The sequence below is a fragment of the Nyctereutes procyonoides genome, unplaced genomic scaffold, assembly GCF_905146905.1.
Source record: "Nyctereutes procyonoides isolate TBG_1078 unplaced genomic scaffold, NYPRO_anot_genome, whole genome shotgun sequence".
NCBI lineage: Eukaryota > Metazoa > Chordata > Mammalia > Carnivora > Canidae > Nyctereutes > Nyctereutes procyonoides.
In genome coordinates, this window is record NW_026575159.1 from 10,386,808 (window position 1) to 10,411,312 (window position 24,505).

General features: G+C 36.4%; 1 protein-coding gene across 14 annotated transcripts in view; it reads right to left on the reverse strand.

Moving 5' to 3' along the window:
• TRPS1 (transcriptional repressor GATA binding 1) overlaps nucleotides 1–24,505 on the reverse strand; it is a 261,462-nt gene that overhangs the window by 211,804 nt on the left and 25,153 nt on the right. For 9 of the 14 annotated variants that reach the window (XM_055313978.1, XM_055313984.1, XM_055313989.1 and 6 more), the window contains exon 2: nucleotides 2,855–3,012. The exons of 2 other annotated variants lie outside the window; for them this stretch is intronic. In XM_055313978.1, the coding sequence (XP_055169953.1) occupies nucleotides 2,855–2,891 (37 nt within the window). In that variant the 5' untranslated portion in view covers nucleotides 2,892–3,012. Of the gene's footprint in view, nucleotides 1–2,854; nucleotides 3,013–14,405; nucleotides 14,435–24,505 lie in introns of those variants that run through there. 3 more of the 14 variants (XM_055313990.1, XM_055313986.1, XM_055313979.1) reach the window with 2 other exon arrangements.

The window sequence follows — 24,505 nt, forward strand, 5'->3', positions numbered from 1 at the left end:
CCTTATATAATATGTGTAATATGCACACATAATGCATTTATAAAATATATATACATGTTTATGTTTACAGAATATATATTACATATTTATTTATATGTTATGGATACATGTATATAAACAACATAAATTGGAACTCAATATTGTTACACACCGTGCAACCAAGATGTAAATATAGTTTCAACCAAAATATCCTCATAGTCAAAAGACAGAAACAGCATGTTATAAACAACATGAAAACTGCCCTATTACTTTCAGGAATGGAGGATAACAAATGTTTCATCTCTGTCCTACCGATAAATTTCTTTAAGCCCCATTTAGAGAGTTAACTTGAAAGTCAGGAAGAAGACCTAGTATACATCAGAGTGACCAGGCTGGGTTTTACTGGGACCCTACCCTAGCATGATGGGGAACCTATCAAAGTCCTGGGTTCTTATGCACAGCCAGGTGGAGACAGTACTAGTTCCAACAGTGGGAGCACCTGGGGAGGTGACTGAAGTAAAATATTAAGTTGAACCATATGACATTGTCATGTTGTAGCTCAGAATGGCAAAATATTAGCTTCCCATGGTTCACCTTCACATACTAGCTCAACTATGCCCTACAAGTTGGTAGCATCAACGCTTATCGTCAAAACAAGAGCACTGTGGCAAATTCCTCTACTGGAGTCTAATGAATCAGAACTTTAGTACAAGGAGGTAAACAATTTGTGCTGTATCAATTTTTAAAAAGGCAGTAACAAAGGCTAGATGGAGAAGGTTCATGGCTCCTGTTCCTTAATCCCCCAGCTGAAAACTACAAGTGCTGTGTGCATTGCATTGTCACCCCAAACGTTACTTAGTAAAATCCACCTAACTAACAAGACAGGGCTTTTTAAGTGCCAACTCTGCCACGAGGGCAGATTTAACAGTTACACCACCATGATCCAAAGTGTACTGAGAGAATCCAAACGAATAAAACTTTATAGTTTTTTTTATCTATAATTTCTCACAAGTGCTAAGGAGCCACACTGGCTTTGGAGATATAGTTGTACCTTCATTTCCGAGGAGCTGGTCAGGCAACAATTTTTATCATATACATCCCTGAACCAAGAGAATGCCCTAGTTGAGTATTAAAGAGTCGTTTCCAAGGTAAAAATTCACTTTACTAAATAATGTCAAAAAACAGAACTGTGCTTAAGAAAGTATGCTCTTCTTTTTTATACAAAAGTAACATGAGTCATCAAATATACGTAGAACCTGTCTATGTTCCTCTTGGAACCACACAAAAACAACAAAAGCACTTCTAGAATGAAAGACTGCACTTTCAAGTACAAGGGATGGTCACAAGGTAAGGTATACCTGCATGATCAAGGCAGGGAGTGGGGAGGGAACGTGGTCTGCACCTTGGTGTCATTACCATTAGATCCCCAAATAAACTAAGCTAGGTAACCATTGTTAAAAAAGAAAAAAAAAATGGAACACTGATTAGCTTCTTTATTTTTTAATGTTTGCATTTTAATGTCTCATTTGTTGATGTTGACATTTTAGGAGACATCTAGCCCTCTCTCAGAAATGACCGAACATGGCAACTTTTACCTACGCACAGAAGAGTGGGGGGGGCAATGTTACTGGCAGTCAGGGAAAGAAAAATTAAAAACAGAAGAAAAAATAATAAAAGGGAAGTTTAAGAAATCAGTTACCATTTAAAATACAAGAGCTCAGTTAAAAAAATAAGCGATTCTGGACTTGGCCTATATTCTCATTAATAGAATATCAGCCATTACTACATATAAAAATGTGATGATTTTGCTACAGCACCTATTGCCTTTCCCTCCAGAATTTCCTATGTGTTTGTTTTTTCCATTGCACAGAAAGTCTTTAGTAACCATTGCAATTTAATCTTTTCTTGGACAAATACTGAATGGAATGACCATATCATGTGTATTTTAACATTTTCTCCTCAATGTAAACAAACCCTAACAATAGTACACCAAAATGAAACAATTAAGGTTACACAGGAAAAGACAAAAATCTATATGAAAGGCAGGATTCATAAAGAATTGAAAATGAAACGATCCAAGTCATTGAGATGATCCTTCCATTAAAGTGAAAAGGGTTTATGCCCATCTATTAATGTCAAGGTGATTAGAAAAATGGCAACATTTTACATAGTAAGGAACCAAAATAAAATACTTAGAAGTGAGTAGATATAAGTATGTGAAATATTGAAAAACGTAACTTGTTTTTCAGAACAGAAATAATTAGACCTTGCTGAATTATTGTTAACATGCAGAAAAATAATAGGTCAGAGTTTAAAAAGTACTGAACCAGAAACTAAAGCAACTAAGAGAAAATCTGATTTAACTGAATTATCATCCTTTCAAATTTGAGTTCCTTCTTCCACCAAGAAAGACCTTTAGAACCCATATGACTCACTGACTTCTTATACTGAAGAGCCCTTAAAAATATACATCGCAAAGAATGTCAAACTGCTGAAACTTCAAAGAAGTACCAGAAAGGTCATTTGTGTTTTCTTTTTTGTTGTGGGTGGAAGGGGCATGTTCTTTTTAGTTTCTTTAAAAAAAAATCACGGTTAATTTAGTTGACTATACTTTGAAGTAGTTATAGAAAAATAATTTTTTTACTGGAATTATATCACCATAATTTTTCAGAATGACATATTATGTAAATATAAGCACATTTGCAATACTTCTAAGTGGAAGAAACTCCCCTAACAAGTCATAAGTTAGATATCGTAAGACTATAGCCACCCTCAAGTTATTATCTTTAAGACAAATAACAGATTGCATGATGTTTTACTGTGTGCCAAGAACTTTTCCAGTTAACATTTTCACTTGAAAAAATAGATCACATACTTGTAAAATCATACCCAGCATTGACTTCATAAGGCATGTGGCTTTAGAGTGCTTTTTACAATTATTAATTCTATTAGTCAACTAGCAGGAGGCTAATGCAATTGTCTTAGAAGACGCTCGGAAGACACAGAAGACATTTTGAGAGCTGATCTGTACATCTGCAAAACAAAACAAAAAAATTTTCCTTCCTAAATGATGTAAATATGCTTTAATGTATCACACCTAAAATACATTAATATGCCAGCACCACAGGCTGCTTGAAAGATACCTAATAAATGCATGAGCAAACCTTGAGCAAGATCTTCCCTCCCCTGGGTTTTAATAAAGCACAGGAAAAGGAGGTACATGATATAAAAGATTACAGAAGTCATTTTCACAACAGACGGTAAGGTATGATTTAACCTCTAAAACTCCCAAACCCTAAGGATCAGAATACTTACCTTCATTGGGGTGGGGATAGGTCTTAATTAGTAAACATGGAAGGGACATGCTTCTGAAAAAGATACAAGGTGTACCCACTGATATTCTAGAATCACAGCTGAAGACAAGAAGTGGTACCCATTGCAAATCTCTTGCGAACTCAGTAGCAGTGTACACCATGTGGATCAGAAAGGAACTACTGCAATGCCATCAAGAACTGGGATCTTACATAAGCCTTCCCAACAATTACAGAAACATCACGCACTATACCGTGCTCTGTCTTTTTAGCTAGTTTTACTAATCTTCTATTTTCACTCTTGGTAAGTAAGTTCATAAAATCATGATTGAACCAGCTTTAAACCATCATTATACAATCATCTTTATTATCTGAATGAAATTATCAAGGCAGGAGCACCTGGTTGGCTCAGTTGGTTAAGCATCCGCCTTCAGCTCAGGTCATGATCCTGGACCCTGGGAATGAGCCCTGCCTCTGGCTCCCTGTTCAGCAGGGAGTCTGCTTCTTTCTCTTCCTCTGCCCCTCCCCCTGCTTGTACAATCGCTCACATGCTCTCTCTCTCTCTCTCACTCTTGCTCTTTCTTTCTCAAATAAGTAAATAATTTTTTTAAAAAAATTATCGAGGTATATATTGCATTAATGGTCATAAAATAATTAGGCAGGTAGATAATCACATCAAGGAGTGTTTTGGCAAGTCTATTTTTTTAAGATTTTATTTATTTATTCATGATAGACACACACGGGGGGGGGGGAGGAGAGACAGAGACACAGGCAGAGGGAGAAGCAGGCTCCATGCAGGGAGCTTGATGTGGGACTCAATCCCAGGACTCCAGGTTCACGCCCTGAGCCAAAGGTAGGCACTAAACTGCTGAGCCACCCAGGGATCCCCGCAAGTCTATTTTAAAACGTCTTCATTCAACTCTATAATAGAAATATCCCTCATACTGACTGTCCAAAAAAGTTCAAAATGCCAGTCAGTGTAAAGTAGGTCCATTATAAACAACCGTTTGGATAATGAGGCTAAAAGTGAAGTGGATAAGGAGGAATTGAAGAATCTAAATGAGCTATAAGACTCAAAATTGCTAACTTTAGTCCTCTATTTAATTGTGAGATTTTTTAAAGAATGACAAGGGGGAAAAGAGGGTGGGTGAGGTGGAGATGGTGAGCATTCATTCCCATGTTTACATCATTCCCCACCTATATAAATAAATGAATGCTCCTCTAATAGCAGACATAACGTGAATACATATTATATGCCAAGATACTTAAGCAGGTTAGAACATGCTTAGCTTCCTAAAAATGCACTATTCGTATTTATTTCCATTACTGACTGGTAAAACGTTCCATTTGCAAAAATCCAAATTTCTAAACTATTTCCTCCTACATTAAAACAAATCTAACAGCTTTTTTGTATTTATGAGTAAAAAAGTTTATTATAAGAAACAGTAGGATACTGTACTGTTTCTACATTATAATATCAGACAGTGGAAATAATCAGCATTAGAGCTCATGTTCTCAGCAAAAGGAATCTGAGTTTTCTATTAATACCATTAGCCATTAATGATTTAGTTTTATTTCATATGTATAAGTATATACACATACATGTACACAAATACATTTATGAAATACTTGCTCCAAATAGCCTTGCAATAGGTAATCATATGAACTATTCAACCAAAGAAATCAACTACCTCAGTAATATAAAAAAGAAAGTGGAGATCAAACATCCATCCAGTGCAGATTAAAACAAGAATTTATTTCCTTTAGATGAGAAACTCCTTGAAGGTAAGACATATAAATTCCTATGTTCTTTGTAACATTTTGACTCTAAACAAAAGAAGAGTGGTACAGCAATCACATGTCCAGTTTCTGAACCTGATTCAAATCAGTGGCTAATGTAATCAAAGGGTAAGCCCCTTCATTTCTCTGAGTCTCTATTCTCACTTGTGTGAGAGAATTACAATAAATGATTTCTACATTTCCTCACACCTCAAAGATTCTATAATGGTTCTGGTTATTGGCTTAGACACTATAGTCTAACCTTAGAAAATTTTTATCCAATTTCCCTAAAAAAATGTAAAATATGAAACCATCAATAAATAAGGAAGGCATAAATACCACTGAGGTTTATCATTCACTAAGCTATTCATTTCCTCCAACATTTATTCATTAAGTACATACCCTGCATAAGTACATGCCAAACACCTAGAAAGATAATTGTAATTTTACCATTAGTCATTCATTTCAGAGAGAAGAAAGGTATCTTTAAAAAGCAAAGAAAAATATAAGGAACCCCTCTTTCTCAAAAAATTTAAAGCCTTTTAATATCTTTCCAAATACCATTTCAACTGAGTTCACTTCCAATTAATTCTTTCGATACATAGATGATAGATAGTTAGAACCTCAACAAGACTAACAGGGGAACAAGGCTGTATAATTTAACCTCGGTCTCAAATCCTGCTGAGTATGATTTTTATTATAAGTAGCAGTTCTTGTCATCATAATATATAATACCAGATGACATTTTCTTATTGTTTTTCCGGATAATAAAACTTTCAAATGTTTGAAATCAAAGCTTAACACAAAAGAAAAAACAGGGTAGTCTTCTCCTTAATATATGCTTCTCCCATGCTTGTTTCTATCAACAACCTAGGAGTACTGAGTTATTAATTACACATTTCATGTAGCTTTTATTTAAAAAATTAAAAAGAAAAAAAAAGCAAATTGTTTCTTTTGATCAAAAGTCCTCCACAAAGAATTTAAAGAATTAAGCAAGTGATAGCAAAATAAAAGGAAGGTCAAGTTTGGGGCCTATAGCAAACTAGATAGCTTCCATATGAACAACATATAAAGTTCAGTTTAAAAGAACATATGTGTTTGCTCATTGGTTTAAAAAAAAATCTTGAATCCTGTCTACTCCATATATACAGATCAAAATCAGATTGCTTAAGTGAACTATAAAATGCAAGAGAACATTGTTTATCCAAATCATAAACCCAAGAATTGCTGAAGGAGTTTAAATGTTTTCTGTTTCTTCAGATTCCAGGGCAATACTTCAATGGTAGATCGCTTTTTTTGTAAACTGCTTCAAACTTCATAAACCCAATGTCAGATGCTGTTCTTTGCTATCCGTGTCTATTTAACTTGCTCTCTCTGAATTGATTGTTCCTGAATCTTTAAAGGTATTTTTGGATATCTTAAATCCTGCTGAGATTTAAATGTCATCACCTTCAAACAACTCCCATCAACTAAATCTCTTATTAATTCACATCAAATTAATCCAAAATGATCACTTCTATTAACATATGCTTCAGAGCACAAAGCCCATTAATAGTCATCTGGACACTAGAACTAACCCAAGACTCTGAGATAAAATGCACATTATTTAGATATCCTCTTTCAAAGAGTTTTGATGTTGGCCCAAACACATTTTATTAGGCTTTTATTTCATTGAGCTATGCTCTCTATTTTTCAAATATCTCATTTCAAATGTACTAGTCTAGGTAAAAAGAGATAGCCTGGTAAGTAAGTAATAATGTCAGATTTGCCAAAATGAGTCTCCATATATCTATATACATCTTAGAGAAAGAATTTCATTAAGCACTTTACTTTTAAAATGACACAATCTTTTTTTTTTGCCTTTAAAAACTTTATGTTTGCAGTGAAATTGAAACTATAGAAGGGGCACCTGGTGGATTAGTTGGTTAAGCATTTGACTCTCCATCAGCTCAGGTTGTGATCTTAGGGGCCTGAGATGGAAACCAGCATCGGGCTCCCCACCTAGTGGGGAGTCTGCTTTAGATTCTCTCTCTCCTTCTCTATCCTCTCTGCCCCTGCCACTCCCTCTCTCTCTGAAAAGTAAATAAATAAATCTTAAAAAAAAAAAAAAGAAACTGTAGAATATATGTGGGAAAAAATGAAGCATGTGCCTATTTCACCAAATAGGGCAACAAAAATAAAGCAAGTATACATCATGAGCTATCAAAAGGCAAGGGGAATTGATTATTTTTGCTTTCATAACAGGTGAGAGGCAAATGTATTAAAAACTCTGCTTTGAATAAAATCACAATTTCACTAAGCAAATTAAGAAATGTTATCATTCGTTTCCTCACACATATGTCATATTTCCTTTTGTTTTCTTTCCTCTCAAAGGGAAAAAAAATTAAAGTGCCATGACAACTGTTGGTTTAAACAGGCCAATATGACTTTGCATGTGTGCATGGGCCAAGTGTAACTTCACCCTTCTTTGTTAAACTTAGACTATTTCACCTGGTTCATAGGCAAAGAGCCAAATATAGCACGTAAGTTCAAAAAGAATAGCTCATGGAAAAGAATGAATACATCTATTTATCTTGATGGTTATGATATGAATTGACATTTTATTTGTATGTAAATTAGATTTTCACTGATAACAAAAATGAGTGTCAAGATTTGTAGGAATACCTTTGATTTTCTTTCCAGCATTTGCCAGAAAAACATCTTTGTATATTAAAGGCAGTTTATTTTTTAATATATTGATGTTGCTTTGTTTTCCACTGTTATTTAATAAAAAAGAAAATCTCAATTATTAACTCAATCCAGCAATAGAACTGGCTAATATCTGTCTCAGTTCTCCCATAAGAAATCTGTGTCAGGGATCCCTGGGTGGTGCAGCGGTTTAGCGCCTGCCTTTGGCCCAGGGCGCGATCCTGGAGACCCGGGATCGAATCCCACGTCGGGCTCCCGGTGCATGGAGCCTGCTTCTCCCTCTGCCTATGTCTCTGCCTCTCTCTCTCTCTCTCTCTCTCTCTCTCTCTCTGTGACTATCATAAATAAATAAAAATTAATAAAAAAAAGAAATCTGTGTCAATCACTGCCAATCCATTTGGTAAATTAGCATGCATATACAGTATAGTCAATTTAATAAATGCACATCATGAAGATTCAGTAAGAACGCTGTCTTCACGCCATTGGTCAGCTGAGTTTATTAGGCAAAGTTTATGTTAATTTTCTTATGAGTTGCCATTAATCAAAGATTAAGACAAAATCTTGTGAAGGCATAGTGAGAGCTTATTATTAATAATGTGTGTGTATATACATGTAGAGAGAGTAAACATATACATGTGTGCTAAACATAAATTTAACACAATGTAATATTCAACATATATGTGATATACAACACATGTGTGTTATATGTGTTAAATAGCCCAAGTGAAGGGAAGTAAGTTAGCACCATCATATGCAACAGTTCTTGTTCATGAAACCAGAAACTTGCAAGCCACTCTGCTCATCTCCAAGTTACCACAGGAAACAGCTTAAAAGGCCTTACCCATCTGAGGACTAGTAGTCCAAAGTGCAGGCAGAGATGGCCAATTGGTAAGTAAGGCACAGGTATCATGAGGAATCAGCAAATGTACCATGAAAGGGAATTAGGAGTACATTCAGAGGACAACTGTATATAGAAGTTCCAAGAGGTCAGGAATCTTTGTTCTATATACATGTTTTTAAAATTCCATTTAAATTAGTAAACAGTACTGATGGACATCTTGCACAATGTGTAATAAATACATACTAATGACATTAAATGTGGTGCAATACCAACCTGGTCAGTGCTGACTGCTTCACGTAACCAATTCAGCATCATTTTTCCCTTCTGATAAAAATACATTATCACACACAAGTTGGAATCAATTTTCTCTTTTGTTAAGTATAGTGAATGTTTCCACAGAAAGCTGATTTTTTAAAAATTCTACACATGAAAGCAACTTCTAGTAGAATAGGTTAAACTACTTTTTCCTGACTCCTAGAATGAGAAAAATTTTCTGTTTAAAAAAAAAAGAGGAAGTACGCACAGAATCCCTCTATAATTTGAGTAGACCTAGAAACCTTCTAAGATCTTCTTTCTGAATAAACCATTATTTCAGGGCATTCTACCTATGCTCACTCCAAGTATAATTAGACTCTGTCTGGGATTTTATCATGGTCACTGTTTAAGCATTGATAAGAAATTCAAGAATTTTCTCTACGTTCTTCCCATGCTTTTAGTTTCAAAAAAAGAAATGTAAGGAGGTTCCTTGGTCAGATTAAGTTTAGTGGAAACTGTATAGTTTATATACCCTCTTCAGAGACCCACAATGTGCATTAGCAATTACAGCTCTGAAAAGTCCTAGGGGTTGTGGAGTGGTGGTATCTGTTCAATCTGGATTGGAATTTCCCAATTTCATTTGGCTTTATGTCACATAATGCCATTTACCAACAAAACTAATAATGCTGCGTGGCACACAGTGGGAGATGCTGCTCTAGACAGTAATTTTCAAAGAAGAAAATTATTGATTTCAAAACATATATAATATTTTTTAAACAAAACAGTATTTCTTCATTAACTTGGCAAGAAAACTAAGATGCTTTGATCTGAAGTGGATCATTTTGAAGGGTTTGTTTCTGTTTCTGGTTTTGTTTTGTTTTGTTTCTCCCCAGCATGGCTAACAGCATTAAAAGAAGATCAGGATCCATTATCATGAAAGATTTAGAATCAGTATTTTAAAAGATTGTGTAATGGCAGAGGATTACAGACAGCCGTGATAGAACATTGAGTGAAAAAGGCAGAAGATAAACATCTATGTACAATATGATCTCAGATGTCCAAATTATACATGCATCAATACAGATGAGTATAAGCCCAATGTTATCTCTAAACTTAATAGTTTATACAGATATCACTGCATAAAGAAGTCCTAATTTTTTGAGGTGTTATTTCTAATGTTCCCTAAAGGTGACCCATTTAACACACCACCACCCAGTATACTAGATTTGTCATTCATTTATAATAACTTCAATTTTATCTGAACCAAATTTGGTCAGGAACCAAAATACGGCAAAGAGTTCAGTGAACTATGGCATGCAGAAAGAGGTTAGAAAGAGACCCAGGATTGCACTGACAGACCTAAAGTTCATATAGTTACAATCAGTAGTTCTCAATGGCCTACAGATACCGGAGAGAATATTTCTGGCCCACATCCTCCTCTCTGGTTCTTAAAAAATCCCCAATCCTCCCAACTCAGTTCAATCTCCACCTGCAGACTCACGTGTACCCATAATAAAAGAGAAAAAGCCAATACCCGGGCCACAGTCAGTAAACATGTGTCCAGAGTGGACCCACTCTATGACTGCATCCTTTTACAGTATCCTTAATGTCAGTCTGGCTCATGGTTCTAGGTGGTGTAGAAGAAGAGAAATTAAGTATACAGAGCTTCCCTATGTCACTCTTACAAATCCCAGGCTCTAGCTTTATGGGCTTTAGGATTTTGTTTTATTTTTAACTGTATCTCCCACCGCTAAATATTAAAACAAAAGGTTAAAAATACATTTCAAAATAAAGCCAGACGAGGTAGATGCCGAAGTAAACCTGAAACAGAGCATTAATTACAAGTTAATTTTAAATCCACAGCCAACATGGTGGTGAGGTCACACTGAGGTCTCAGTCTGAGCGGATATCCAGGTTACACCTGGGCCCCACACCTCCTACATTACAGTCATTAAGAGAGAAAGAATAGTGATTGTATGTATGTGGGGGGCTGTAGAATTCGTTAAGGCAAAAATTAACTCACTCATTAAATATTTTGTATAGGTAATCTAGTCAATCTTCAAATTCAAGTTCAATATAAACTCAAGAATCCATCTAAACACACATACTAACATCTTTAGAAAAGATTTTCACCACCTGTACCCCAATTAGTAATTTCTTTACTCTGTCAATCTTGTTGTGGACATCTGTCATAACAGAATAAGGGAAAAAATATATATATATAATTCCAGATTCAGGTGTTTTACAAATAGCTCCTTCAAAATCTAATTGAATGTTGAAAGAAATCAAAGTCAGAACTAGATCCCTTTTTAAGGCTCACAATCGTGATGTTGGTGTATACTATAGCTTGAATTTTTAGTAAATAACAAAAATGTATTATGTTATTGTTACTAAGAACCAGGTGCTGTGCCAAGAGTATATTTCTTCATTTGATTTTCATTTTTATTAATAATTCTTTAAGTAAGTTACTATTGTTTTCACATTTTACAGATGATTTAGGAAAGTCAAATCATTTGCTTAGGTCATGGACCTAGCATATGAAGAGCTAGGTCTGAAAAAGTCAAAAGTCTTGCTAAGCCACTTGGTCTCCTATTACATTTCTCATAAACCCTTTAGTGTTTTTATGTCACTTTTATATCCATTAAGCAATGCACTTATGGATATAAAAGTGACAGTACTTAAGAAACTTACTAGAGAATACAATCTGAAAGACACCATTTTATAAAGACCATCAAATGTACTTGACTGGTTCTACAGTTGTGTCAAATGAATACACAATCTTCCCAGCAGTCTCATGGACTACTAGGTTATCCTAACTTCTGGATTTGCTTAATAACACCTAGTACATCACCAAAGGTAATAAATGATGCAAGTCTCCAAATGGATTTACTTCTACAAAGCCCTATACAATTCCCCCAAGCAAAAGGGAGTCTTTCCACTACCATTCATGGCAATTTATGTATATCTCCTTTTAAGGTACATGCCACATTATGCTTAACTATATGTTTATGATTCAGCTACCCCATTACACTATGAAGTCCTCCAGACCAGAAAATATCTTTATTAATATTGTTAAATTAACAGTAATATTAATAACAATATTAATATATCCATTCATATATGTGATTATTTTCATCAAAATATTGATATATAATTCATATACTTAAACATCTCTATGTTATCAAAAAATTCTCAACCTTTTCCCAAGTGCAAAACATCTAAGGCTAGGACACATTTCCATCATTAATAGTGGTGCAGTATGATAATGATCACTGGAGGGAGATAAAATAGCATATTGGCACAGGGGACATAGGAGTTTTTAAAAACTCAAGTGAAACTAATACGGCCCTCCCCACTGAGACTAGCCTACTACAGAGTAAGCACTCACAAAAGCTCTTATGGGTAGATGTGATATTAGCACCCTTGGAAATTTCTACATATTGCTTATCTCATGAAGGAAGGCCAGAATCTCTTGACATTAAATAGGCTTGTGAGAATAAAAAGTAGAATAATGCTAAAGTTGTATCATCAACATAATTAATAACTAACTAAATCAAGACATTCAAGGACTCATGGCATTAATTTTGTCTTATCTAGGCTAAAAAAGAACCAGTTATCACAGCTCTGGACCCATGGTCATAGAGCAATAAATATATAAGTAGTGAGAAGAATTAAATTTATTTTTTAGGGCAGCCCGGGTGGCTCAGCGGTTTAGCGCCGCCTTCAGCCCAGGGCGTGATCCTGGAGACCCAGGTCCCACGTCGGGCTCCCTGCATGGAGCCTGCTTTTCCCTCTGCCTATGTCTCTGCCTCTCTCTCTCTCTCTCTCTCTCTCTCTCTCTCTCTCTCTCTGTATCTCATGAATAAATAAATGAAATCTTTTAAAAAAATTTATTTTTTAAAACTGTGACTCACAATTATTGCTGATTTGATTTGGGTTTTATACATGTCTACATAACCTTATGTACAATTTGAGGACTGAACTACAGTTAGAAAAAAGTTCACTAAAAAACACACATGCACAAACACACACACAAACTTTATGTAGTAATAATTCCATAATGACGCTTCTGTAATCAGTAAAATGAACTTTTATAACTTTATAAGCATTCATGATTATTTATGTTCTGTACATAAATGTCGCATGGTATTTAGTACATTTATTAACTATATTATAACACAGGTATCCTCTGCTTTCCAAAAGTTTGCATTGCACCACTTTGTTTTTAAGAAGGATCTACATTAGTATTTTTTTTCTAACCAAAAAAAAAAAAAAAAAAAAATCAGAAGAGTTTTGGCTTTCACAAAAAAAAAAAAAAAGCTATTACTGTAATAGTACAGGTCTTTTCTAAAAGTGAAGTAGCATAATGCAAACTTTGAAAATATACCATTTCAGCTTACAAAATTTTTCTTAGAAATCATCCACTTTCAGATACTGGGGAAAACCTGTATTTACTATAATTACATGCATTTATAGACACAAATGTGATTTATAAAATTTTTCATCATGCATTCTCTAACATTTCCAGATTCAAAATATTCTGTACTAATAGTATAATACATAAAAAATAAATAAAAGTTTGTCTTTTAAAGGAATAGACTAGGACATAAAAGAATACAAAAAAGTCTCAAACATTTGGATCGGACTCCTGGCAACTTAAAGCATCTGACATAAAACCAGAGGTTCAATTTAAAAGTTCAATTCAGGGGGACATTTGGGTGGCTCAGTCTTAGGTTAAGCATCTGACTCTTGATCTCAGCTCAGGAGTAATATCTCAAGGTCGTGAGTTCAGGCCCTGAGCTGGGCTCCATGCATGGAGCCCCCTTAAAAAAATAAAAATAAAAGTTCAATTCCCAAGAATGCTCACAACATCATCATTTGAACTGTCAAAACTGGAAACAACCCAAATGTACTTCAACAGAATAGATTAAACTTGTTGTATATGACTATATAATGGGATGCATGGTCATACAACAGAACCTTATACTGGGCAGCCCAGGTGGCTCAGGGTAGTTTAGCACCGCCTTCGGCCCAGGGAGTGATCCTGGAGACCCAGGATCGGGTCCCACGTCGGGCTCCCTGCATGGAGCCTGCTTCTCCTTCTGCCTGTGTCTCTGCCTCTCTCTCTCTCTCTCTCTCTCTCTCTCTCTCTCTCTCTTTCTCTCTCTCTCTTTGTGTCTCATGAATAAATAACATCTTAAAAAAAAAAGAACCTTATACTGTAATAAAAATAAATAATAAATCACACACAACAACATGAATTTCACATACATGATGTTGAGTGTAAGACGTCAGACACAAGAGCATGGATTCTGTTGATGCACAGGGCACTATACTTTAATTCATGTAAAGTTCAAAAACAAGGAAAAAGCCAATCTAAAGAGTCAGGATCAGTCAGAAGAGTAATTAATTCCTGGGGGAAGGGAGAGACCAGAGACCAGGAAGGGGCACAAGGGTACTAACAAAGGGGGCTTGCAATTTCTATTTCTTGACATGGGTGAGAGTTACACGGAGCATGTATTTTGTAATAATTCACTGAACTATAGACTTACAATTGGGCACCTTCCGGCTAAAACGTGAGTGCAGGTATGCATGTGTGTGTGATTTTTCAGCGGAACAGCAGGTGCTCGGCAGGGACTACGCAGTAATATATTGAGAAGAAATCTCTCAGCTCTTCTAGCCTGATGGGCAAAAGCAATTCAATAGCGCGGAAGGCTGTCCTTGGTTACTCAGGCCAGGCTGCAGGGCACATAGAGCCAGATGTACTGAGAGAGGCAACAAGGTGGTAGAAGAATAAAAGAGTAATGGGAAGAATGTAAGTTCTGGACACGAGAAATCTAAAAGGGTAAAAGGTTCAGAAAGAGATCAGAGGCAAAGACAAGAGCAGCAAGCAACAGCCACTCCAGAAAGGAAGAAGGTGGGAGAGAGGAGAGCTCGTCACTGATTCTGGTGGTGGGGGTAGTGGTAGAAAAGGACAAAAGGCAAGGACGCAAATCTGTAGTTATTAACTGTATCATGACGATTCACTGTATCACGTGGACTACAATTTAAGCAAAGGGAGGAGAGAACTCACTGAGCACCTGTTACGTACATACAAGCCATTTGCTTTTTGGCTCACATAATTCCCTCTTTCCTCCTCACTGAAAGCCTGCAAGGAATTGATTAGCTTTATTTTACAAATGAGAAAACGTTTAAAACTGAAAAGGAGTTAAGGTAACCTGCTTACCTTAGAAGACTGAATGGAAGAGATGAAAAACAGCCCATAAAACCACACCATGGCTTTTTCCTAAATTCTGAGTAATTGTATAAGGCTGATTAAATGCTGTGTTTAAATGAAGTGTGGCTGATTCTACTTTCATCTATGGTAGCTGTTCTCAAAATGTGTAACAAAGTACTCCACCTCACAAATCAAGTAAGGATGGTTTTCTCACCTTACATAAACTTTTAAACTTTCTACCTGGTTAATATTTTAAGACTTTGGCTTCTACTATCACATGGCTTCTAAAAATGAACGAACAAGCAGCACACAAACGTCAACAGAGACACGTGAAAATAATATCTCTTAAAACTATTTCATTTAGTGTTTGTTTTGTAGGTACGAGCAGACATAAAATACAATTTTATCCTACAGAAATTGTCCGTTTGTTGGATAGAATAATTTAACACTATTTCACAGAGTCCCCTCCTCAAAGAGAACCACAAAGTCCAAGAACACGGTCACCTGAACAAGCTCAGGAACCTTTGGTGTAAACAGAGTAAGAACTGGTTGGCTGGCCCCACATCTACTGATGCTGTATGTGTTCTGGACGTCAGAGCACCCAGGCTCTCTATACATTTAACTGCTGACTTCGGTGAACAAGTATAGGCATGGATGGGAAAAGGTGTTGGTGAAAGGAACAGCACAATGCCCAGAAATCAGGGACCCTGTGTGGTATTATTTAAAATTAACTGCTTCCATTATTCTTTTGAACTTTTTGTTTCACAACATTTCATAATAACAGTTTTACTTAGTTATTTCAAGGCCAGATTATTATTAGTGCAGAGTTCACGTAAACAAACAAAATTGGTACCTGGTAATATCACTACCATCTTCATACCTCCAAATGATGCCTTGTTTATTTAGACCACAAAGCAGGGTGCTATTCAGAAAATAAATTACTATCACTAAAATGACCTCATGAAAAAGTAACATACGGTACCTCTAATTTTGTTATAACATTAAGAAAGCCCCACTATGGTGTTGAAATAGAGCAAATTACACTAAGAGTGAGACACTATAGGGACACCTGAGTGGCTCAGCAGTTGAGCATCTGCCTTTGGCTCAGGTCCTGATCCCAGGGTCCTGGGATCGAGTTCCCCACTGGGCTCCCCACAGGAAGCCTGCTTCTCCTTCTGTCTATGTCTCTGCCTCTCTCTGTGTCTCTCATGAATAAATAAAAAATAAAATCTTCTAAAAAAAAGAGTGAGACATTACAGAAGTCTCTAAGAAAATTGTAGCCTATTAAGTGCTTACCATATTCTGAGGGTCGAGGGGGAATGCTTTAGGTGCCAAAATATGCTACTTTGACTTATGGAAATAAAAATGGAATCCTCCTTCACAAAACATCCATATGGTCCAAATGAGCTAAAATTCTAGGCAGACTCTGGAGGGTAATGTCCACAGTCCAGTGTACGCAGTGAAAAAAACTGCAAGAAATACTCTGCATCATGCTAACAAGTTAAACGATAGCACTATTCGAGAATATTTTCTGATGACCAAGAATACTACTTGAAAAAGAACCACTTCACTGTTTGATTCAGTAACTTGGGATAAAGTTACTGATGTCGACACGTCCCATAGTTTATCCTCCTGTGCACCCTTCACTTCATCCTCATGAAAAAAATGGCAAATGATTACCGAAACAAGCTGCTATCAGGATTTTTTTTCAGAAATCAAAGTCAATTGTATCTGTTGGCATCGGTACCCCTCAGAATTTAGCACTGAATTCTATTTTTCTGAATACCTATTATAAAACTGATCAAATGCTATGATACCAGACACTCACAATCAAGAATAAATTACAGTAGACCCTCTTATCCTCGGGGGATATGTTCCAAGACCCCCACTGGGTGCCTTAAACCTTTATATACTATGTTTTTTTTTCCTAAATAGATCTGTCTGTTGACCTATCTATACTTATGATAGAGTTCATTTATAAATTAGGCATAAGACATTAATGATAATAATAAAATAGAACAATTGTAACAATATGCTGTAATAAAAGTTCCATGAATGTGGTCACTGTCTCAAAATACCTTACTGTACTGTACTCACCCTTCTTGTGACAATGTGATAAAGATGCCTACATGATAAGAAGTGAGCAGAATGTCAAAGGCTTATTGAGGTGGCATTAAGCTACCACTGACCTCCTGACACTATGTCAGAGGAGGATCATCTACTTCTAGATCGCAGTTGCCACAGGTAACGAACCATGGAAAGCAAAACCACAGACAACAGAGGACCACTACAATTCACATTTATACATATTTTGTGGGCCTCGAGCGAAGTGCTGAGGATACACCTATGAAGAAGGTAGCCACAAAGCCCTCCTTCAGTGAGTTTACAGTCTAGCCCAAGAAAAGAAAAACACAACACAGAGGCTGATTTAGATTTGGTGTAAGAAAGTGTTCTGGGTGAAAAATGACTATAAACTGAAAGGCAGCAGAAGCTGGCCAGATGAAGGGGGAGAACTGTGTAATTCAGTGATTCTGCAAGCGGAAGAGCTCATTTTCTCTCAAGAGACAATGTGGCTTCCTAACAGAACTGAAACACGTTCAGTGGTGTTAGCAATTTCAGTGGTGTTTGGTTAAAATCATCAACTGTCTGAAACAAGGAATTAAAGCATAAATTCTGTGGAAGATGCATTATTTTCCTGAAAACACTACACAATTCATTCATCATATATGCTCACAAAATTTTACATAAACTCTCTATACAAATTTCATACAAACTACTGGATTATGGGTAAAATTTCTACATAGTTATGTAATGGGATAAGCCTTATTAAAATAAAAAATAATTTAATATCTAAACAATTATCTGGGTTTTTTTCTTAAAGATTTTATTTATTCATGAGAGACACACAGAGAGAGAGGCAGAGACACAGGCAGAGAGAGAAGCAGGCTCCCTATGGGGAGCCCAATGTGGGACTCAATACCGAGACTCCAGGATTACACCCTGAGCCAAAGGCAGACGCTCAACTGCTGAGCCACCCGGGCCTCCCTGTACTATAGTTTCTTATCATAAGCAATTACCTATAATCCTGGAAATATAAGGATTATATTCTGAATTAACTGATGTTCATTTACAGGTTAATATATTAATAGATATGTGCATATATATACTTTGTTTAAAACTGACCTCTTCCCAAAGCTTAATAAATAGTCTGGCTATCAGGTAAAAGTTGACACATTTAATTCTCAGTAAAGTTTCTATTTACTACATCATGAGTATAGGATACTAATGGTTTAAAAAAGCACTCTTGTTCAACAAGTTGGAAAATAAAGTACCAAAGCAACATCAAGCATCATATATACATCCTGCCTATAGGCAAGGGCATTTCATATCAAAATTTCTAGTCAATGCATTCATTCATTTGGTATGTATTTATTGAGCACCTAGTATGTTTATAACAATGTGGCCAAATATCAAAAGGAGAAAAAATTTAAAGAGAAAATTATTGAAGAAACTAGCTCCTTCTGGCAAAGAAATGGGGCTTACAGTAAAGACCTCAGTAATAATACAGGATATAATAGGACTTTGCACCAAAATCGGCAAGGCAAACAATGAAGTCCCTTGAAGACAAATAATAAGTCCTAATATCTGCTATTATTTTTATGAGTATTGTTATTATGTCCACTATTTCTTTCCCTCATAATACAATAATGTAATTTGGTCACTAAGAGTACAAATATTTAAGGCAGAGGAGAGGAGATAAAAGCCTGGGGGAGAAATAAGAATGGCACAGCTCTGGGGACGAGAAAGCACTGCAGGAAAGAGGAGTAAGGGAAACAAAGGGTTTCTCTCCAGTATAAACATATGTCAAGGGACAGAGAAGAATCTGGGTTACTAAAATATGTGGTTGCAAAGGTTAGTAAGATAGAATCTAGAATCCCAGTGGACAAGGCCAGAGTACTTATGGAAAAGAGGAACCCACATGGATTTTCTAAATAAAAGGTATCAGGAAAACTGGACTAGAAGTGGTGTGAAGCATACACTGAAGAAAGGTAAAAAGAAATGAACAGGTATTATATATTTCAAAAAAATCAAATGTTTCAATTCTGATCATCAAAGAATTTTTTTAAAAAATCAAAGATACGGGGACGCCCGGTGGCTCAGAGGTTGAGCGCCTGCCTTTGGCTCAGGGCATGATCCTGGAGATCCAGGATCGAGTCCCACATCGGGTTCCCCGCAGAGAGCCTGCTTCTCTCTCTGCTTGTGTCTCTGCCTCTCTCTCTGTGTCTCCCATGAATAAATAAATAAAATCTTTAAAAAAAAATCAAAGATATGTTACGGAATCACATGAAAGGATAGGTTGCTGATATACATTTGTGACACATCGGGGAGCCTGGGTGGCTCAGTCAGTTAAGTGTCTTCCCTCAGCTCAGGTCATGATCCCACAGTCCTGGGATGAAGTCCCAGGTCAGGCTCCCTGCTCAGCAGCGGGGTGGGGAGGGGGGGGTCTGCTTCTCCCCCTGCCCCTCCCCTGTTCGCGCTTGTTCTCTCTCTCTTGAATAATAAATAAAACAAATAAAATCTCTTAAATAAATACTTTGTGACACATTAATGATACTGGATTATTTAGGCATGTATGTGTCACTGTATTTTTCTATAGTTCAAGTTGGAGTTATGACTAATAATATTTTACTTATCTGCTTCAATATTCATATTCCTACATGGACAGTGTTTTCATCATGGTCATTTGTACTGATATTCTCATAACCAAGTACAGTAGCTATAAATAAATCCATGCTGCTTAGTAAATGTTTGTTGGGTGAACGTTATTGAAGTTACTGAAATTTAGTGAATAAGCTGAGTGAAGCTTATTGAAAAGACAAGAATAGTTAATCAACTAACTAAGCGACTTGACACCCATTTGTTTCCGAATTGCCTGTCAGTACTTAGCATTTTTACCTTAGCCCTGCTTATTCTGAAACCATTTTAACTCCAGGGCACCTGGGGGGCTTACTCTGTGGAGCAGCTGCCTTCGCTCAGGTTAGGATCCTGGGATCAAGTCCCGCATGGGGCTCCCTGCCCAGCAGGGAGTCTGCTTCTCCCTCTCTCTGCTCAAGCTCTCTTTCTGTCTCTCAAAAATCTTTGGAAAAGAAAGAAACCATTTTAAACTCATAAGTTCTTAGACCTGAAGCATTTTATGAAGTTTTCCAAAGTAACTTAAAAGCAAGTTTTTCAAAATGATTCCAGATCTTTCTAGTCCCTTTGGGGAGCTCACTCAGAACTTGGTCAAAAGCTCCACAAAACTCCAAAACTAGTCCACTCTGATCCATGCAAGTCAGAGTTAAAAAAGCCAGGAAGACCTCAAAATAACGCACCTCTTTATTTCAAGCCAGGTCTATACACAGAGGAAGACCTGGCAGGCCTCAGCTTTAAGGACTAAGGGCTCAGCTAAGATTTCACTTCCAGCACTACTTCCTGGTAACTACTCAAGTCTCCCAGTTGCTCGACATCCAGATGGAAATTTGTTTTTAAAGTAGGAACACTCCAAAATCAGGCCGCTTGGAGGCAGAGATTAGCCCTCTTCGTGCCCATTCAAACAATCAGTCTAAGATTCTGCAGCCCAGACAGGAGCAAAAGGAGAACAGCTGAGCTGAGAATTTATGTTAAGGCCATGAAGGTACCTTAGGCACCAGCCAGCACCGCAGTTTTAGCCAAAATATCTGCCACTGTTCTCAACTTTGAAGTAACAGGCCTTGCAAAAAGTTGTGGGCAGAGATCTCCTTGTACTTCCAAAATCAACTCCTGGCAACAGTGCCTCCTTTTCAAGGTTGGATGAGAGAATAAAAAGAGAAATGCTCGCACTTATACACACACAGTTAGACACACACTCAAAGGATTACGGAAGCGTCTAAACCAAAATCGAGTGGTTCTCGCCAGGGTTTGATCTTCTCCGAATTTATCTATATTGTCCTAATTCCTATAATAAATTATATAACTCATCTACTTCACAGTTATTTTTAAAAGGAAATGAGAAGCCAAAATTAAATGCATAAGACCATATAAACTGGAAGAGGCCATAAAAGGCAGTAGGCTGAAATTATTGGCACACTCCCCACTCTTCTGCTACCGGACTATAAGCTCCTAGTGGGGAACATGCAGGGTGGGCACGTCATCTATGCTGAATGAATAATGACATCAGGTTGCCAGTATCTACTGGGAAGAAAGAGGTACTTCTTGAAATAAATTCATGGTCATTATAGAATTTAAAAATAGAATGCAGCCAAACATTTTTAGATAGAAAGAAAAGGGAAAAGTGAATTCCACTTAATTTCTCGTTTTCACTTTTTAAATAATCCATTAAGCTTTTTGCTTGAAATCAAAGTTTGTACACTACAGTACAGGGTAAATCAATTAGTGGCAGTGGAACCTGTTGCCTCATGAGGTAAGCACGGGCTACAAAAGTATTGTTTTTTTTAACAAAAGAGGAGCTCTTAACTTCTCAAAGCAAGCCAATACCCAACAACAGTAGCATACACATTTACAGTACCAGAACTCCTTAATTCCATAGTCTGTTACCAGAGAATATCTTAAACAATGGAAAAATTGAAAAATCGGATTTAAATATAATCTTATTTGCATCTCATTGACTTATCAACTTCATAACTGCTTTCCAAGAAAAAAAATAAAAGGCATTTTGTAGAAATTTCTTCATGATGGATTGCTAATTTTATGTACCTCCCCGTCCTAATACCCAACTACTTATGTTCATTGGAAAAAGAGAGACAGTCTCATTAGTGGAATGATAAAACAATATTCTCAGAATTGAAAAAAAGCTATCTTCTTCCATGATGGAGAATATGCGTTTTTACCCTACTGCACGAAAGGAAATAAGAACCGCCCCCCTCCGCTCCCCACCCCTGCCTTCTTTAAGAGTCTTTGCAACAGCCACATGAAGAGCATGAGCTCTAAGCTTTAAAGGAACACAGTCAAGCCTATGATTAAAAGTTAAATCAACCAGTTTGTTACCATTCACAGTGGCACAGAAATCGTAGTACCAATGTGAATGTGCCTAAGGATCAAGTCGCTGGGAAAGGCCTCGGAAAAGATTCATGGATAACAAATCCATCATACCCTAGGATGGCCCACAGTACATGCTCCATAGAGCTGAAAGCAATACAACCTGACTTCATTTTCTTGACTTTTAAGGTGCCCACAAATGTTGAAGAACGTAGTCCATGTTCAGAGTGGGAGTGGTTCTCAGTGAGAGGTAAACAGATGTCCTGAAAACTAAGTCTCAAATACTCAAGGATGACATTCACATTTATACCCACCTGCCAGTATACAGGACATAAACCTCTGAGGTTCAGTCTGACAGTCAGACTTATTTATTTATCCAGGTCCTCAGGATCAGGCAATCTCAAGAATTTTAATTGTTCAACTAAACTCAGTATTACTGCCTAACTGAGGGGGGTGGAGTGCAGTGGGAACAGTCTGGATTCATTTGTAGTGCGTTTTCTGTATAACTTAAAATATTTTTGAAGAAATATGGTAAAGTGATTATCCTTCTGGAACTAGATCCACTGACACTGTCACATTAACTCACAGCTTGTTAAATACTGTGCAATCTTTCTATAACATTCTTTGTTATGAGACTAGAATCAGCATATGGGAATTGGTCTTTTCCTGCTAAACTGAAGTCATTACTAACTACTCATCTGTGACATGTACTCTTTCTTGTAACCAGGGATTTTAGCTTCACAAAATTTAGAAACTGCCACATTGTTTCTTGGCATCGCTTTCAAATATGACATCATTTAAATTCTGGAAAACTCCATCTTAGCAAGCACACGAGTGGGTGCCAGGTTAAAGATTGCCCAAAAGGGGCAAGCAGGGTTTCTGTAAGGACTAACCTCGGTTAATTCTTTCAACCCATACCTTCACATGCCTTTCATTAGAGACACATGGAATTACAATGAGCTCAACAAATACATTTCAAAGTGGGTTATCAAATTACCAGAATATAGAAATGGCTTCCAGTTACTGAAGCTCTGTATTGAAACACAACTGTGATGTGGAAATGAAAAGCTTCATATTCAACTTCCTTAATTTCCAAAGTCCAAAGAATGAGCATTTTTAAAGTATGCATGTATACTTATTACCAAATACTACACACATATATAATAATCACAAATAAAATATAAATATAATTACAAATACAGATATGAGCCTATTGACTCAACTGCAGAATACAAAATAAATAGGGAACAGTCTAAATGGTAAAGAGATTGCAGAGAGTTGGTATCACTCAAATCCTCTGACAATCTCACTTTGAAAATTCTTACATAATTTCCAGAACTTCCTCCATTATTTGAAAACTTATCTAACAGAGAAATTCTAGACATTTCATCAATATACCCTGCAAGCTCCCTTATACAGAACTTGTGAATTATTTATTCCAAGTATAATTTGATAGCACAATTGCCAGCAAAAATTTAGGATTAGTGCTCTCAGTAGGGCCTTCTTTTCTATCAAATAAAAAACAATTCCAATGGTTCAATGTAATTTCCCCTAGAAAGAAAATGAATGACATTTCATGTGTCACTGTTAAGAAAATACTTTGACCTCCTCCTCCTAAAAAAAAAAAAAAAAAACACCTTTATTAATTTTTAATCATATTATTTCTTTAATAGACATGTTTTGTAGATAAATAGAATTCTTATCTCTGATGTTAAAAGCATGCTTACTTTTCGAAAAGGAACAAAAAAAAAAGAGAACACACACACACACACACACACACTCTTAGCTTGAAAACTTAGGACATACGGTTGCAAAGGATTCCTCAGAATCACTGCACCCCATGGCGTTACTACCTACCATGGTTATGAAATCATGTGACTATTTACTATCCTCCTGCAGAAAACTGGGTGACCTCAGTAGTAACAAATCATTTTTATTCACCAAGTGTTTGTAATCATGTGGCACATATCCCATATACGAAAACAAAGATAAATTCTGAAATATCCAGAAAGAATCACAAAATATTATCTGTGAGAGACTACGCCTTAGGAAGGATTAAGTGATGAAGTCTGACAAAGTTACCACAACCTACTGACAAAGAAGCCAGTGATTAATCCTGGAGGAGAATTTGGTAAGACTCATTCATTTTAAAAAAGAAGAGGAAGAAATGTCATGAAATTAATACCAAAAAAGCGAGCTATGAGAGGAAATCTCTGGCTTTCAAAAAGTATTTAAAAAGTCATGTATTAAAATTAAGTACCAGCACACAAACATTTAAAAAGAAAAAAAAAACGATGGCATAGGTCACCAGTGACCCACAAAATGCCACAGACAATGCAAAAAAATACCTCGAAAACATTTAAGAACTTTTACAATTCAGAATAGACTTACACACCAAAGTTCTTACAAAAGAAATCCAGA